The sequence below is a fragment of the Chelonia mydas genome, chromosome 19, assembly GCF_015237465.2.
Source record: "Chelonia mydas isolate rCheMyd1 chromosome 19, rCheMyd1.pri.v2, whole genome shotgun sequence".
NCBI classification, from domain to species: Eukaryota; Metazoa; Chordata; order Testudines; family Cheloniidae; genus Chelonia; species Chelonia mydas.
In genome coordinates, this window is record NC_051259.2 from 8,158,575 (window position 1) to 8,177,506 (window position 18,932).

Consider the following 18,932-nt stretch of genomic DNA (forward strand, 5'->3'; position numbering starts at 1 on the left):
TTATACACACAAACCATGAAAAAATGGGTGTTTATCACTACAAAAGGTTTTCTCTCCCCCCACCCTACTCTCCTGCTGGTAATAGCTTATCTAAAGTGATCACTCTCCTTACAGTGTGTATGATAATCAAGGTGGGGCATTTCCAGCACAAATCCAGGTTTTCTCTGCCCCCCCCCCCCCCCCCCGACCCACTCTCCTGTTGGTAATAGCTTATCTAAAGTGATCACTCTCCTTACAATGTGTATGATAATCAAGGTGGGCAATTTCCAGCACAAATCCAGGTTTTCTCCCCACCCACCCCCACACAAACCCACCCTCCTGTTGGTAATAGCTTATCTAAAGTGATCCATAAACCAGTTGGAGAACACTTCAATCTCTCTGGTCACGCGATTACAGACATGAAAGTTGCGATATTACAACAGAAAAACTTCAAAACCAGACTCCAGCGAGAGACTGCTGAATTGGAATTCATTTGCAAATTGGATACAATTAACTTAGGCTTGAATAAAGACTGGGAGTGGCTAAGTCATTATGCAAGGTAACCTATTTCCCCTTGTTTTTTCCTACCACCCCCCTCCCCCACTCCCGTTCCTCAGATGTTCTTGTTAAACCCTGGATTTGTGCTGGAAATGGCCCACCTTGATTATCATACACACTGTAAGGAGAGTGATCACTTTAGATAAGCTATTACCAACAGGAGAGTGGGTTTGTTGGGGAGGGTGGGGAGAAAACCTGGATTTGTGCTGGAAATGGCCCACCTTGATTATCATACACATTGTAAGGAGAGTGATCACTTTAGATAAGCTATTACCAGCAGGAGAGTGGGGTGGGGGGAGAGAAAACCTTTTGTAGTGATAAACACTCATTTTTTCATGGTTTGTGTGTATAAAAACATCTTCTGTATTTTCCACAGTATGCATCCGATGAAGTGAGCTGTAGCTCACGAAAGCTTATGCTCAAATAAATTGACAGGTTTCAGAGTAACTGGTTAGTCTCTAAGGTGCCACAAGTACTCCTTTTCTTTTTGCGAATACAGACTAACACGGCTGTTACTCTGAAACCAAACATTGGTTAGTCTTGCGTATAGCCCAGGAGAATTCTCTCCCTGGGGTGGGACTAGGGTTGCCAGGTGTCCAGTTTTCGACCGGAACACGTGGTCAAAAAGGGACCATGGCGGCTCCAGTCAGCACTGCTGACGGGCTGTCAAAAGTCCGGTTGGCAGCGCAGGCAGGCTCCGTACCTGGCTCTGTGTGACTCCCGAGAGGCTGCTGGCATCTCCGTGGCCAATGGGAGCTGAGGGAGCGGTGCCTGCCGGTGGGTCTTTCTGGAGTCTAGTTTACTCAGAGAGGCCATTAGGATCAAATAAAACCTCCACTGAATCGTCAATATATTTCCCCCCTGTCATTTGTTGAGTGAATCTGGAGCTGGAGGGAGCAGCCAGTTTGATAGCCCTGGCGGGTTTGGTCTTCTGCTTATGCACAGAATCGATACAGCAGCAGGGCAAGTTCTCCGTGCCCCATGTCATCGATATGTGAATCAGCCCTGCCTCAGACAGCTCAGTGGGACAAAAACCACAACCGTTCTCTCTCTCCGGAGCCCATTGGATCCTGCGCTTCTCTGCTGAGACTGCCTATCAGAGGGCAGTTTCTACTGACTGTGCAGATGTTTTCAGACCTGGACACCTTGTTCTGTGGGAGCCGCCCATTTCACAGAGCGTCACCAGACAGTAACAACTCCCAGCCAATCGGGGAGGGTATTTGAAGCACTGACCCAGAAGGGAAAGTGTTTTCTGTATTTTCCGAACACCGTGTTCCCCTTCCCCCCACCCTTTTAGAGCTTTCTAACAAGACACAGCTGCTGCGCCCCTGTTTGCCCCTCAAAGTGCATACATGCTTTGTATCCATAAGGTCAGCTCCAGTCATCGCCCCCAACTCACGCACCAGGTGACCTGCGGTGGAGGGGAAGCCAGAATGGTACATGTAAGCTTCACCCCCATTCTCTCCCAGACTGCATGAACTCTGAGTGGGATCCAGATCAAGGGGGGCCGGCTTGAAAGCAGCTCGATGTACTCCTTCTCCCGCTGGGCCTTCTCTAGAGCCTAGGGCAAGGATTGAATGGACAAGGACAACAGGATTATGTTCTAACGATGCAGGTTCTTTTGAAGAAGAGGCACGTGTAAATGGCAACAGCCTTCTCCCATTGCAAAACAGCAGGCTGCTCCCACTCAGCAGAGATCTTGGCTCTGAAGTTGATTGGAGTGGTTGTCAAAACAGAGCTGCACACCACTTTCATAGCTTCACAAGGGTGAAGGTTTCCAACCCCAACACTGGTGGCAGATGCCTTCTGTTAACAAGCTGAGAACAAACTGTCCCAGAAGAGACACTTTCTTGAAGGGCCATGCAACTTCTGAAAGCCTTTCTCCTTGCTGGATTTAGTGACAGTAAAGAAATAAGGGCCCGATCCTCAGCTGGAGTAACTCAGTGTTACTCTGTTCATTCAAAGGGCTGTCACTAAGTTACACCAGCTGAGGGTCTTACCCTGGCTCTACTGGAGTGACAGCAGGTGGAGAGAAACCTCAAAGCTGGCTTTTTGGGCAGCTACTTAGCCCCTTAATTTTAGAGAACTGTGGGGATCTGTTAACTCCAAAGACAGCGTCACTGGTGGAAATGGCAAGGAAAGACAGGGCTACGTTTTTCACTCCATTACCCACACAGTGATCACTTTGCTGGAGTGCCTGATATGGATGTGGTGGCTGTATGAATGGTGCTGGCCTCAGCCAGCTTTATAGTATTTTAACCTGGGTGGAATGAAAAGTAGATAGTTTCTGGGGTAGATTTTGAAACACTCATCACTTGTAAGAAAATAGCCAGAAATTCCCCCTCTTAGGACCATGAGGTTACCAGCCTGGATCAGACCCATGGTCCATCTAGCCCAGTGTCCTGTCTCGGACAGTGGCCAGCCCTGGCTGCTTCACAGGAAGGTGTAGGAACCCCTTCGCGACAGATGTTGGTAATCTGCCTCTACATTCGGGTTATGTCTACGCTACAAATTACTTCGGTATAATTTACATCACACAGGGGTGTGAATAATCCACACCTCTGAGCGATGTAGTTATACTGACCTAAGTGCTGGTGTAGACAGCGCTATGTCAGAGGGAGAACTTTTCCCACTAATTTAGCTACTGCCTCTCATGGAGGGAGGAGTTATTAAGCCGACAGGAGAGCTCTTTCCTGTCGGCTTAAAGCGTCTTCACCAGAAACATGGCAGCTGCACTGCTGCAAATGCTGTAGTGTAGACATAAGCTAGGTCTCAGCCTGATCTCCAGTAGCTAGAGATCAACTTAAACCCTGAAGCAAGAGGTTTAATATCCCTTCCACATAATGCTTGCTAGCATTAATTGTTATAACTCTGGATATTCTTGCAATCCCTTTGCGACTCTGACCTTCTTGCGAAAGGCCTTCCGATCAGCCTTCACGCGCAGGAGCCTGCAGTTCCTAATGACCGCCTTCTCCAGCTTTTCCATTTCATTCCCAAACCGGACTCTCTTCTGACCCCGCTTCTCCAGCTCTATGATGGTAGCTTCTCTCCTCAGCTTGAATTCCCTGCAACAGCCAATGTTAATAAAACAGCCACAACTGGTGAAGTCCTTTGTGAGTTTTCATTGCACACATGCCGGGCTAAATCTATGCAGGTCTATAAGGAAGGACACATCGGTACCCACTCAGCAGTGGGCACGGATGGGATATTGCTATCGTAAACACTAGAAGCCAGACAGTGCTGGCATGATGGGTTGTTATACACAATGGCACTAGGAGGATGAGGGTTAAGGGTCGTGTATAGTGTCCCATAGAAATTCCCTATTGCGGTCTCTGGAGCTGTGGTTCTCTCTGGCTCCCAGACTAACTAAGACTATGCTGCCTAGTCTCCTCTAAGTCTTGGCCTGGAGCAGCCAGCTCTAGGAGCGGCTGCTAACTGCACTGCAGAGTGGGCTCAGGAATAAGGGCACAGCTAGCCTCAAATCCAGTACGTATTTATTCTGCCACCTGCAGCAACAGATTTCCATTAGCAATGAGTGTTTTGTGCTTGAAGGCAGCAAGTGACAAGCACCCCGGCCTGGAGCAGTGTGGGTCCAAAATGTTCCGACAAAACAGATTTCCTTCGGAAAATGCTGATTCAATGAAATCAAAAGGTTTCATGGGCACATCCTGACGGTGTCGAATTTTCAGCGGACAATTATTGAAACATTTTGTTTTGAGAAGCCTGAAACATTTAACTTAGATGTTATTGTTTGGACTATTCATATTGTGACATATTGTCTGAGCAGAAATGGTAAAGTCCAAACCAAACATTTTTACCCTATAGCAACAAAACATATCAGAATATTTCGTTTTGTGAAAAAATCTGAAATTTTGACCTTTTGTCTCAATTTGGGCTGCAGCACGGGACAGAAATTGTGTTTTTCAACTAGCTGTGCCCTGGGGGTGCTTTGAGCTTGCCTATTGCATGGTACTTTGCCTAGTAATGACATGGATTCCCTTCCACTGGCTGGATCTGGCAGCGTATATACTGAAGCTTCACATCTTCAGAACCCTTTGCAAACATCCACTGATTAAGCCTCACCACCTCTTGGGTGGCTAGTAACTGTTAACACTATTGTAGAATGGGGAAGCTGAGGCACAGAACAGCTGAGTAACTTCCCCATGGCTACATAGAAAACAAGTCGAATTAGAAGCCAGGAGTTTCTGGCTTCTGGTCTTGAGTCAAGTAGCCCAAGCAGCTGCTCTGGCTCTATCCTGCAGCCCTTGCTTTTCTGACTTTCTGGTATGTTGCTAGGATTTGTCCCATAGTGTTTCCTTTCCAGTGAGAACTCTGGAGATAAAGATCCTTTCTCAAACTTACTTTTACTTGCCAGGATGGAAAAATGAATGGGGTGTATAGAGAAACATGAATGCACCAAGAATTTAGGAACCTGAGGCTAGGTCCTGCACCCAGTGGAAGTCACTGAGAGTTTTGCCATTAATCTCACTGAGAGAAGGAATGGGCCGCAGGTCTCTTAAAAATTCACCCAGGCATTATGTAAGCTGTACAATGTGTCTCTTGACCCTATGGGTCCATCTCATAGCACTCTGCACCTCCCAACAAGGATCTCCAAATGCTTTTGCATGCATGCATGCATTGATTAATTAGACCTCACATCTCCCCTGGGAGATAGAGGAGGATTGTTATCATCAGTTTTGGGATGGGAAACAGAGGCAGGGAGAAGTGAAGTGAAATTGTCTGAGGTCATGCAGTCACTTACAGAGCTGGGGATAGAACCAAACAGCATTGGCTCCCGGGCTCTAACTACAAGACACTATACCATATCCACAAATTGCCTTGCGTGGGTAAATCTATGGTAGTAACATTACAAGGTCTATTATTGGTTCAAATTAAGAATTATTGTGAATCTGTGCATCTTCTACGTACATGTGATCTAAATCTAGCCCACTCTATACAACCACAGTAGCAATATTCATGTCAGACCTACCATGATATTTCTGAGGTCAAGGCGAGGGCAGCTGCTATGGATAATTCTGAAACGGTGAAAGTCTCTTCTTCCTCACTTCAGGTGGCAGATACAGAAAAATAATTCAGATCATGTTGAATAGACTCATAAAGAAAATGATCCCTGGAACTGTACATGTCCAGCAGCAAGGGTCACATTTCCAAAAGTGCCTGACTTAGGAACCTAAGTCCCATTTTAAAAAGTGACTTAGGCTCCTAAATACCTTTGAGGATCTGGGTCTTAGAAGCCTCATTGGAAGTCAATGAGAATTAGGCTCCTAGGTACCTAAGTCACTTTTGGAAATGTTACCTCAGTCTACTTTGCTTGGCCCATTAGACCATCCAACCATAGCCATCTTATGGAAATCACTTTCAGCCATGACCAATCTGGGCTGGATTTACAGCAGTGAATGAGAAGAGAAAGGGCCCCAGGCCCAGCTACTCATAGTTGTTTAGACCCCTAGCTCCCATTCATTTCAGTGGGAGCTGGGTACTGTAATACCTTTGAGAATCTGGGCACCCATTCCACCAAACTCAAAGCACAAGAGAGTGAAGGATCATGCTTTAGAGTGAGTATATTGAGCTATAATTTGAACACTGAAGATCTATTTCAGTAGCCCCTAAAAGAAAGATCAACAAAGGTATTTGCAATTATTCCTCTTATAGTTTCTCCTTGGACATTTAAAACAGAAATCTGGACCTTTACGGCCTTTCCCCTTATTGTAGGCTCACAGGCATATTATTGTAGTGTCTCTCACATGCGTGAGGCTGTGCAGACACTAATTTCATATTACAGAGCCATTCCTGAGGGCTGGGCTGCACACACTAGTTTATTATTGTAGAGTTGCCTTTTGGGCTGGTGTCCACATATGCAATGGCTTATAATTATAGGGATGGCTTATGAGATCTGGGACCAACAGACAGACTTGTTATCGTAGGGTTGCTCTTAACATCAACTATTCTTCCCATAGAACTCCATCTACTTACTTACTTCATCTACCACTCTCCGATGGGTTGGGATGCAATGTTCATAGATTGGCACACACAGCTCTTTAGGGCAGGCAGTAAAGAATCAGTTGCTTATGTGAAACCACAGACCAGGTTAGGCAGCACAGGACGTAGCTGGGTGTGTTGTATGAATAAGTGAACAAGGCATTCTATTTATTTCACTTATTGATAACCCCTTGACTTACCACCAGTCCCTTGACTTGCCTAGGCCTGGCTGATTCACTTGGACCTGACTCACTTCATCATAAACTCTTTGACTCCTCACTAGCCCCTTGACTCACCTGGACCTGAACTTTGCCTTTCTTGTGGTAGAGGTCATCTGCAAGCTGCGTTGGCTCTCCTCCTTTTGCTCCTCCTCACTGCGGTGAAACAGAGTCCGAGTTTCCATGCTGAGCACTCACAGAGGGATCTTACCTGCCAGAACAGAGTCAAATACACCTTAAGCCCCCCTTCCAAATGGGCTGTCTCTGACAGTCCAGGATAACCCTTCATTTGCACGTACAAATAAGCACCTATTAACCTCAATGAGACCAATCTCAAATCTTTAAGACAGCAACTTATTTTCGGTTCCTAAGCATCCATTTGCTTGCAAATGAGGGATTCCCATTTTAAAAACTGGGGCCAGCATCTGCCTTAAAAACAAAGCAGTGAAAAAATATTTCTAAAAGATATTCTCTAACTCAAACAGAAGTGCTGGGCTTGATGCAGAAGTTACTGGGTGAGGTTCTCTGGCCTGTGTTATGCAAGAGATCAGAACAGCCCTTTCTGGTCTTAACATCTATGAACAATTTTGGTTCCACATCAGTGAAATCAATTCTTGGTGAAAAATGAAAATCTAAGAGCAGAGGGTCCTTCAAGAGTCTTTAAAAGTAACTGGTGTCAGGAGAAGAACAATAAATAGCTAAAATCCAGTCACTACATTGATTGTTCACGAAGGCCCGATTAAATCGGGGGGGAGTCTTTCCACAGGCTTCCATGGGTGTGGGATCAAGCTCCAAAATAGCATTCACACACTACAAGGAGGAGCCTGGTATAAAACCTAGATGAGCCAGATAGGGTAGATGAGGTGGGATAAATTAAACTAAAATAGATTTGATAGACAATCTTAAAACATTGAGGTCAATGTTAGAAAGTCATCAGAGTTTTGGACTGGAATCGATATGCACAAAACTGAAATCTTTTTAAATCCAAGGGCACCTTAAAATGTGCTTTTATCTTAATTTAAAAAACCTAACTTTTTCATATTCATTAACTGTTCTCTGAGAATCACAGTCAGGTGGCGAGTGACATAAGATAAACGGAATGTTGAGACACGAGCCAGGCCATCTGATTGGCCAAGTGGTGTCATCCTTTACACTGAGACTGAGAAGGGTCAGGACAAGGCCATGGCATTGTAAACTCCTCACAGCATGTGTCAGGAGGCTTTTTAAAAAGCAGGGGGCTAGAAGGAATGGGGAGGAAAGGCAGGTGGGTATGGCATGGTAGAAGAGAAGAAAGCAAAACCTGGCCACCTCCCCTTCTCTAAATGCATCCTGAACCAGCACTGTTGTTCTGTAGCCTTGATCTCTCTGGTAATCCCTCCTATGGGGCGAGATATACCATGAGATCTGTTACTGCAAGGCTGGTGCATAAACCAGCTATATGGAAAAGACACATTTGTGTTGCTGGGAGTCCAAAGATAACTCTCCCTTTATCCCATTGGGCACAGCCTGGGAGCTCATTTAGTTCCCCTATTTCCCTGAAGATGATTACAGAAGTTCTGAGAGAGTCCTGCAGCAATCAAAGGGTTAAGTTTTGTTTTTAAAAAAAAATCTCATCACTCAATAAGACACAGGATTTTCACTAAAGCAGCTGAAGAATCTTCTCGTTTGTTCTCTTTGCTAGAGGTGGAAATGTGGGGGGTGAAAAATGTGGCTATTGGCTCTGGTCCATTTCCTCCCATCAGCTGCCTAAAAAGCTAAGCTATCCCTGCAGCCTCTCCTCCGGGAATGTGCAGTGAGCTGCTTTTAAGTACTGAATAAATGCCTGGGGATTAAATGGCACCAACTTTTAAAAGGGTATCCCTCCCTAGCCCACCCCACCTACAGCCTTTCCAGAAACCCGCTTCATGAAAGCAAACAAGTCCTCCAGAGTAGCCCTGATGTGACTAATACATGAAAGCTAAATCAGTCTGGGTCACATACAAATTACAGGATTCAATGAATGGGTAGGAAAAGACTTTGGCTATAAAAGATTTGGGGTAGATTTTTCAAAAATGCTTAAGTGGATTTAGGAGTCTAAGTCCTATTTTCCAAAATGACTTCGAACTGTAAACACCTGAATCGGAATGCTTTCCAATGAGGCTTAGGATCCTAAATGACTTTTGAAAATAAGATTTAGGCACTTCAGAAAATGTTACCCTTGTTAATAGTATTCCTTGAAAACCCATGCAATTAAACCTGTCACTGGCTCATTTCAATGGAAGGAATTTTTCCCTAGCTATTTTGATTTGGCTTTTAGTTTATTGCATTTCTAGTCCTAAAACATTATTCAGCCAGGAAGATACAGTTTTGATACAATTATGTTGCATTAGTCTAATTCTTTTAATAAGCTGTTTAAATGTTAATGTAAGTAACCTGCTTAAAAATACCCCAGATGAAAACTTATTTGTCATAGGGAATCAAAATGTCCCAACATGCAAAGTAAACTATAGAATTATCATGTCACTATTCCATCAGTAGAACACAGCTTGAGAAGAGGCTTCCCTAGACAGCAAAGGAAATATAAGGAAAAGAAAATAAGACCAACCTTATTTTTCAGAAAAATGCTTCTATGCTCTTTAAAATATGATCTGAACTATATTTCAGCTGAAAAATAACTACCAGGCATCAGATATGTGTTTCCATGGTCTACACATAAATATTGTTTCATGTTTGCTTTTATTTTACTTCAGTTTTTTTCCTCGATCGTTTTGAATTAACGTTCAATGCTCTGCAACCTAAGGTCTGCTGTAGAGACATAGAGCTTTGTTCTGTTAAAACATAATGCCAGCTGTATTGCAGCCGACTGCTTTCCAGTCCAAAATGCAATGATCTATTTAGAAAAAACTACAAATGAATGGATTCTTGCCGGAAAAACAGTCTCAGAAGGAAAAGACTGGGCCGGGGGTGGCGGGGGGGGGGACACACTTAGCAACGCTTTCAGGCAAGAGACACTCAAGAAGCATGAATTATCGTCATGTGCAAGTGCAATGAACGCTTGCAATAGCTGATGCTGTTATAAAAGTCTTATAAGTCTTGTATAAACTGTAGCCTACTTACAGATAAGCCAGATTCACCCAGAGAAGCACCAGAGAGAGTGGCTGTCCTCAAGAAAGATAAAGGACAAAGGACCGTTTCCTTTTCCCTGCTGATGACATTAAGAGTGACTGTTCCCAAAAGAATGTGCCCTATGGGTAAGTGCCCACCCTGGAGTCTTAAATATAGCATTGTGCCATAGCATTGCAATGACAATGGGGGAAACTATCCATGGTTTTCTTTACAATGTTTAAACAGGTTGCTGCACTGGCAGCTACTTGCAAAGCCTTTTCTAGGTCAAGCAGATTAATGCTATTATCAAAACGGTATTGGGGGGGGAGATGCTGCCAGATCTAAGGGCATGGGAGCATAGCGTTACCCATTGCTGATTTACATTGGGCAGAATTTCACAAAGCCTCTAAAATGAATTGAGAACACTTCAATCTCCCCTCCTGGATCTCCCATGTGTTAGTGGACAGCTGCTGAAACTCAGTTACTTTGACATCTCTTTAGTGAATGCCAGTTCCAGCCAATTTGCATCAAAATCTAATTGGATCAGGAGCTGATGGCAGATCTGTGTTTTGATTGGCTTACAGCTGTCTTCATTTGTGGAATATATTACATAGTTCATTTGCCTGATACTTTTACAGTTACTGGAAAATCGAGGCCTGCCTCATCCAAGTGGATCAGTCTTTCCATCCATTGAATGCCAGTCACCATGGTATCTGAGAGTCTTGTGCAGAGTAGCAGAGCCATCTAACAGAAATGATTGATTTTACTTAAAAGTCTGGCCTGAGTTTCAATAAGGACCAACTGCTGCCACCCCTGCGAGGGACTGGCGATGTGTTCTGTGGTCTCAGATCCTGCTACAGAAAAAGAGATGCAGCTCTGAGAGTGGCTGGCTTAGGGGGCTGCAGGAGCAGATTGTCAATCAAGCGCTTCCCAGCTGAATCCAGTTGCATCCGTGTGGCACTGCTCAAAGCAGCCAGAGTTGTGAATTGGCGGAGCGCTGCTATGTATTGCCATGGCATTCACCAGCCGAGCTTGTGCACAGTACATCCAGAGAACGGAGCTACGGGCATGTCTTTTGAGTAGAGCCTCTCAAAGCGAGATTTGTTATAGGGGTTTCTTCGGACTCTTAACATGAGCCTAGAGCTTTCTGTATTTTACATTTTGAGGTAAGCTCAGTGAATGCTGGTGCTCTTCAGAGGCCAGGCCAGTGCCAGCCATTCAGATCTTGGCTCAGCTGGAAGTCACGTGTTGACTCTCTTCATTTGCAAAGACACAAACGTGCATGAGCAGCAGAAATGTTCTGATCCCACGGAAGTGAATAGCCCTGCTCCGCACCAAGTTGCAGATGCCTTGCAAGTTCTCTCATATAGTTCTCCCACTGCACCCATCTGAGCTGCCCTGAAGCAACACACTCTTGGCCCCTTCTGAGTAAACATGTCCATACTGGGAGGCCAGGATTAAGATCATAAAGCCTATTTTACTGGATCTCCTGGGCCTGCAGAGGTGGCAAGTCACAGTGTTTTCCTCTGGGCCATCTAACTCGGCCTGCATCCTCGAAGTTTGGTGCTTTCCAGCTGTTGTCTTTCCCAAGGTGCTGCTGCTTAAATAAAACTGAGTCGAAAATGTCTCCATTTTTCTTCTCTTCAAACGTGACCCCTTGAAAAGATTAAACAAAGAGCATGTAAGAGAAGCACCCAACGCTTCATCTTCTGCTATAGGGACACATTTCAGGTTGCATTGGTGACAATCCATTGTAAGCTATGCCCAGGGTGGCTGGCACAGGGAGTGGCTATGTGACAGCTCCCTAGATATAGATGAGAAACTAAAGACGTAATGCCTTTTTGTAGGGTTACAGATAGCACCTGCCACGCTGATATCACTAAGACAACTGGCATGACAAGGCTTGTCTGTCACTACCATGACATCTGGCTGAGAATAAGTGAGGCCTTTGTTGCAAGGCAACTCCAGCTTTTATTGTCTTCTGAGGCCTAAACCCTCTTATCCCCCAAAGCCAAGGTAAATGCGAAATGATCTCCAGTTAGTGAGGAACAGCTGGCTAGCGTGACTTAAAGGCCTTTGGAGTGACGTTGAAACCAGGCTGTTTATCTGGAGCTGGCCTTCAGTGGAATGGAAAAGAGCAGGCTCAAATCATTAGGCCGTTACCACAGCTTTTTCCATCATGGATTTTATAACAACAGCTTCAGTAAAATTAGACAGGTGTAACCACCCCGCCCCTCCCACCCCAGGAGAATGGTTTCAAAGAGAAGACACTTCCCCTTCAGTTCATAAGGTGACTCACCAGACAAGCATGTATCTCCTGCTGGTTTAGTATTTCAGGGCCCAAAGTACATGATCATGTCCTGGGTAAGCTGTGATCAGAGCAGGGGACTGGGAATATCTCTATCAAGAATCCCTTTTATAGGGCTGGATCCAGAGTGTCTTTCCGTTGACCTCAATGGGAGTAGATCAGGCCCACGTGCATTACAGTTCAGTCCTGTCTCTTCCCTGCCATGAGAGATACAACAGGGAAAGAAAGATGGAACAGTGTTTCAGGGTGCAAGCCTGGGATTTGAGAGACCTGGAGTCCATGCACAGCTCTGCCACAAGCTTCCTATGTGACCCTAGGCAAGTCACTTAGGGCCTGATCCGAACTCAGTGGGAGTTTTCAGTGGGTGATCTCCCCCTAGGCACCTATCTGACACTCTAAACACCTAAATAGTTTAAAAATCTGGCCCTAAATCTCTCTGTGCCTCAGTTCCCCTTGGTACAATGGGGCTAACAGCACATCCCTGCCTCAGAGAGTGTGGTGAGGATAAATACCTGCAGCAGATAACAAAGGGACTGGAAAGGGCTGTTAAATAAAGTGCACAGGCTGAATTTCTCAACGGCTTCTTTTAAAAGCTGTTGCCGAGATGCCCTGCCCTCCCGCATTGTGCTGTCCCTGCTGATCCCGCGTCTTGGGTTTTGTTTCACAACACCAGCCAGTATGACAGCACGGTGGCATTTAATTATTCCCGGAGTAGCATTGCCTGGAATGCTGCTGACATGAGATACCCAGCCTGCAGGCGACGACACTGAAAAAAGAAGCCCACATCACTGGCTTGAGCTGGAGCCGTTGCCAGTGTGGGAGCTGGCTTCACAGAATGTTACTGCTTCTGGCTCAGCCTTTTCCTTGGAAACAACATGTTAACAGGCAGCTGGCATGTTGCAACATCTGCAGCTGTAATTTCCTGGGGGAGAATGTTCTGCTGGCGTCACAGAAGCATGGGATTCATGAGCCAGCGCAAACGGCGTCATTAAGGAAACAACAGTCCAGATCAACTCAATGGCACCAAATGGTGTCAGCAAAGGCAGCACAATAGAAACGTCTTCTACAGGCTGATAGCCTGCACCTTTGCCGCACTGCTAGACAAGCTCCTGACGACAGCACTTAGCTCAGGAGCAGTTCTAGAGCCAGATGACCCAGGGGCTGACTCATGGTGGGTGATGCGCCTCTCAAGCGAATAGTAGAGAGGGTCAGAAATTTTTCATCTGAATGGTTTTATGACAAAAAATGCTGTTTGCATCCAAGTGTTTCCCCAAAATGCATTGATTTAAATTAAATTTCATTTTAAACACCCTCCCTCCCCACAAAATGAGGCATTTCAATAATGCCAGAAGTTCCATTTCAACACCTTTGGAATTTTTCACAACAAAAGGACTTCTTCAAATGAAATTCATTGTTTTCTAGATAACATTTAACAAAAAAATTAAAAAGAAAAATCAGAAAATTGGAATGAAATGTTTAGTTTTTATCAAAATGAAATGTTTCGATTGACCTGAAATCAAGTTGTTGGTTTTATTTATTTTTTTAATCTCATTACATGGAAAATTTTGAACTTTTTGTTTTCAAACAGCAACAAAAATTCTTGAACTTGCGGAACTTCCCACTAAATGGAAAATCCAGTTCCTACCCACCTCTAGTGACAAACTCCTAAAAAACTTGGCCTTAATGACAGCCTGGCCCATCAGGCACCCCAATACTGTTGTGTCTGCTGTTGCATCTGCCCCCATCTCCCTGGGCTGTGACTGCTATTTTTCTTCCCATCCAAATAGAACTTTTTGGGGTGCAGGGTGGAGTAGGGGGAGAACCTTTGCTGGTGCTGCTAGTAAAAGAAACATTCAATCCATTTCTTGTTCCCTTTGCTGCTCCCCTTTGCATGTAATCACCGCTATCCTATCTCTCCAGTCTCCCCGCCCCAATCTTCCCTCTGGATGCAGCACAGACCAGTAGGGCAATTCTGGGTTTTCTCATTTGAATCGTTGACATGCACTATGGACCGTGTAGCACGAACCACTGATGAGGACGTTAGCTCTTTCCCCACACAACAACTTCGTTCTGGGGCAAATCTTGGGGCCTTTACTCAGGCAAAATTCCCGTGGAATTCAGTGAGATGTGTGCCAGAGTGAGAACTAAGGACAGAACTCTTCCTCAGGATTGTAGGATCTGGCCCTTTAAGAAGCTCATCGCCACCACCAGAATTGCAATTTGCTTATTACAATGCTTTGTGCCAACATGTGGCTTCCACGCTACATGTGAGCTCATGCTAGGCAGGACCCCTCCTTTTCCCAGTTCCCTTGTTGCCAGCATAACCACGGCTAAGCCCTAGGGTTAGAGTCAAATTGCAAAACCACACTAAGGCAAATGGAATGTAACCTTTGACCTCATCTCCCTCTGGGCTGAAAAAACATGTCACACTGCCCCCCCGTGTTTTGAATAACTCATCTCCCTGCCGCGCTCATCAACTGAACTCTCCCCACACCACCCAGAGAAGGGCTTTGCTTATTTCTACAGAAACATCCCATTTCTCCCTTAAAACTGACAGCATCATACGCTCAAATGACTTTCCCTCCACACCTGTTCCAAATCACAGGCCGAGCTTGCTCTTCTCCCCGTTCCAAAATAATTACCCACTTGGTTGGTGCTTTAGACAATAAAGCCCACCTGTGTCCTACAATAAAGCCCACCTGTGTGTTAGCAGCTGCTCAGTTTACTGCTGGAAAAGAAACAGATCTGGGGCATCAGCTGCAGATTGCCTCATATTGTTACTCTACAGGAATTTCCCCCTCAGTTTAGGTTAGTGCTGGAGAAAAGATGCTGAAGAGAAGTCCCTGGAGACAGATTTTGTTTAGCAACAGAAGAGATACAACAGTATATGCTTCCCTCTCCCTGCCCTGCTAATGTCCCTTACACTCGACCCAGGCCTGGTCTACACAACCGGGTTAGGGCACTGTAAGCTGCCTCCTGTCGACCTTGTTGTGGAAGTCTCTTCACTGTGTAAGTGCCTCTGTAAGCTGATAATAACACCGCCTCCTCGAGCGGCGCAGAGTCACCGTCACTGTAAGTAGGTCGACGCAGTGTCAGTGTAGACACTGATGGGTTACTCACATCGCCTGTTGCTGGCTTTCAGGAGCCATCCCACAATGCCCCACACGGTCAATGCATTTGACACAAGCGCTCCTGGTGAGGACGCGCACCGCCGCCATGAGCCAAGTGCGCGCACACACCTGCGATGTAATAACTGCACTGGTTGCACACTGATGTAAGTTTAGTCGACGTAATTTTGTAGTGTAGACATGGCCCCAGGGTGGCTCCTCCCCATGGCATTTAAGGCAAGGGATGTACACCACAGGTCCAGCCCTCCTCCTGCCCTCTCTTCTCCATCCTGCAGCTGGGCTCTGCTGAGCTTCCCTATCCCCCCTCAGAGAATAGCATGGGGACTCCATTGGCACTCGGTTCTTGTTCAGTGGGGAAAAAATCTGTTGGCTCCAGGGAATAAAAGAACCAAGTGGAAACTGAGCAAGCACTCAGGGTTTGGTCGGGGACCATGCTGAACTATTGAAAAAGATAAAGGAGGATGGTTTCGTTGCCCTGTTGGCACTGAAGAGCATAGTGGACAAAGGGGAAATTCGGTTTCACTTTATTGCTCATGTCTGAAGCTTATGACCATAAATTCACTTGAGGCTGTAAGGAACCATAGCTGCAAAGCAAAGCAAACATTCCATTCCAGGGAGCAGCCTCTGGCTTTGTAAGGATCGTGAACCCAGAAGCAGAGTGAGTAACTAGCTGATTCTTTTACAGAGATGGCACTTAGTCATATGCCATTGCGTGCATGGCCCAGTGCAACTCAGGAGAGAATCAGAGTAATCAGAGATAAGAAACTTTTATTATAGGAAATATACATATAGCCTCCCCTCACACAGCCAATGCAGGGTTCTCGCTGCCTCATCCGCTTCCCAGCTCAGCCAATCTGAAAACATCCCTTTTCTCCCTTGCCTCTAAATCCTCTTTCCCTCTACTCTTATTTATTGAAGTCTGTAAAGCTTTGGGCAATGTGCTTTTTATGGCAAATACTAGCCAAATTAAGCTTCTCCTGTATATTACTGATCCCTTAAGTATATCTCCTAGGGCTTTGTCCATGCCAGTTTCAAATGATGGGGCTTTCACTCCCCTTTCCCTTGGGAAATGACTCTCTCTCGACCTCACACTCAGGAAGCATTTGATGGGCCTGTACCAGAACTGTAAGAAAGAGGAGTTTGGCTTAAGTAGCAGGTTCCAAAGAAAGGGCCAAATTCTGAAGAGTAGCCTGGAAGCAGGTGTAATGGATCTCTCACCAGGCACACGCACATCCTTATGTGCCTGTATACTTCCTGAGAGCATCTTTGTGCTACCTATTACGAGTAAGAACGGGGTTAATTTTTGCACAGATGGCTGTGCATAGAGATGTGACTGGGTCAGAACATCTGGACCACCCCGCTGAATACCAAGTCACACCCCAGCAAAGCCCTCACTGGCCCCTGTCATGGAAGCCCTGAGTAGTAGCCTGTCTGTGAGAGGGTCAGTTTTCACCCTGTCTGCCCAGCACTGGCTGCAGGTGTACTGAAATGCCCCTGTGAAATTGGATCCTGACGGTTGTGGCTATGACCCCACTGCCTGACGTGTTCATCTTGAACCAGCAGCAAATCCGAGTCACTAGATTGTAATAGCTGCTTATGGGGGTGGTGTTGGGGGTGGGGGGGGTGGTGTCAGTACAAATCACTTCCGGCCATTTGTGTTGGAAGAAAAATCTGTCACACTCAGAGATGCTAATAAAAGGGTCAGAGAACGGGACGTCGCGCTTGTAACATTTCCAGAGTGTTGAACGACACCAAACATTTTAAATGACAGATTCTCAGCTCATCTTCCCACCCCACATAGTAGCATGGGAGTGTCTCTCTTGCCCCACATTGCCTTTAAAGCTTTAGGGTACTTTGTGCTCCCTATTCCATCACTCCCAAGCCTCATTCAACAGCCTTCCTTATAGGGCTCAGGAATAGGAATGTTTATAGATTTTGAGGACACATGGGTGCACTTGGAGAATTTTACCTTTAGCTACCTTGGGAAGTGAATGGGTTAGGACATGGGCCTAAGTAATCAATTTGAATAAATAACCTTGTATGTAGGTACCTTCTAATTCAAAAGATCCCAACTCACCGTATAGACAATGGGCCAGAGTCTGAAGACTTGACTCAGACCTTATCTCAGGCCAAACTCTTATTGACTCCAATGGGAGTTTAGAGTGAACAAGGGATGTATAAAAATGGAGTAGGGCCACCAGTTGTTGGCCATAAAACATACAGTACCCGCTGCCTCTGGAATGCAGGGAACCAGCTGGCCAGCCTGCCCAGAGCACATTGCTCATCAGTGGGGAGAGAAGAAATTTTTAGTTATGGAAACTGGGGCATATCCCTAATGACTCCCACAAAAAGTTCCAAGGGCCCTTTGAGCCTCCACGCAAAGCAGACAGAACTATGACTCGTGCTAAAGCCACAGATGCAGGTTCACTGCCTGGAACTCCATTTAGTTCCCTGAAGTGCACACAGGGTTGAGCTCGCTCTGCCATGATTTGAACCCCTGGTTGCAGAGAGTTTCCAGCAGAGGCTTAGAGCACTCAGGCTGCCTCCTTAGCAGTATAGAGCTGTAACTATTGGGTGTAGAAAATAAGCAGCTAGCTTATGTAACGGAGGAAGGAAGGCCTTGCCTTGCTATGAAAATGAATGGTCATAATTCACTTGCTACAGAGAATGAGGGATGAAACCTAACTCACACGAAAAATGTTTGCAACGTACAGGGGAAATACAATTGTAGCATATTACTGTAACCCGCTCCAGTTTATAAAATTATTAACAGGTTCCCTGGCTCCATTGCCAGAAGTGGAAGTGAACACAACAGGAAAAAGCCACTGAATGATGAAATGATGGAACTGTGATAAAGAACTTGGGTTGGATTGTACGTGAACCAATCCAATTAGCTTTTTTTCCAAATAAATATTTACCTAAAAACATCAATAGAAACATTTAAAACAAGCCAGTGAATTGGCAGCTGTTGCCTTCGTTATGATGCTTCATCTCTTTATTAGTCGCCCTTATTCATTCCTCATTTAAGACAGAGATATTAAAAATGGAAAAGACACATCCGTTATTCCTCCTATAAGCCCAGGGGAGGAGGAGGAGTCAGGTATTCAGTGGATATTACAGTTGGTCTTAGCCAAAAGCCAAAGGGAAAAGAGTGTAACTTGAATTAACCCTTTTTTTCCGGTGACATTGCAAACTGACTCTCCTGTCAATCAGCTTTATTCAGAATCTCTGATAGATTCCGGCTGACCACTGATGCACAACCAACGAATGCGCAATGAGACTCCAGGCCCAGCCTGTAGTCTTCTTGCTTTAAACAAAATCTGCTTAAAAATACTATTATCATCTGGGAAATGACCATTCATGAGAGCCTCTCCAAATGAGATTTGTTTCTTGCTGTGACTTCATCCGGAGCTGAACTTCCCCAAAGTTTAGATCTGAGATTTTGGTGAAAAGAAACAGGCGTCAGCTACGAAATCTGGGTCCTGCCCCAAACTGACCCAAATTTTATGGGGGTTGAATCTGGCAGGTGAGCTTGGGCTCCCTCTCTAGTTTTAAAATAGGCCAACTTTTAGGTGTAATCAATTTGACAACATCCAAGAATCAAAGAGCTAGGTATTATTAAAGTGCAAAGATAACATAGCTTTTCTGGAAGCAGTG

The 18,932-nt window shown here is 45.4% G+C and overlaps 1 protein-coding gene across 1 annotated transcript in view; it reads right to left on the reverse strand.

Annotated features, from left to right (window-relative positions):
* Positions 1–18,932, reverse strand: part of MYOM3 (myomesin 3) — a 72,756-nt gene that overhangs the window by 49,043 nt on the left and 4,781 nt on the right. The window contains exons 2-5 of the mRNA XM_037882006.2: positions 6,834–6,966; positions 5,528–5,602; positions 3,443–3,602; positions 1,941–2,098 (exon numbers count right to left, since the gene is read on the reverse strand). Coding sequence (XP_037737934.1) covers positions 1,941–2,098; positions 3,443–3,602; positions 5,528–5,602; positions 6,834–6,940 — 500 coding nt within the window. The 5' untranslated portion in view covers positions 6,941–6,966. The remainder of the gene's footprint in view (positions 1–1,940; positions 2,099–3,442; positions 3,603–5,527; positions 5,603–6,833; positions 6,967–18,932) is intronic.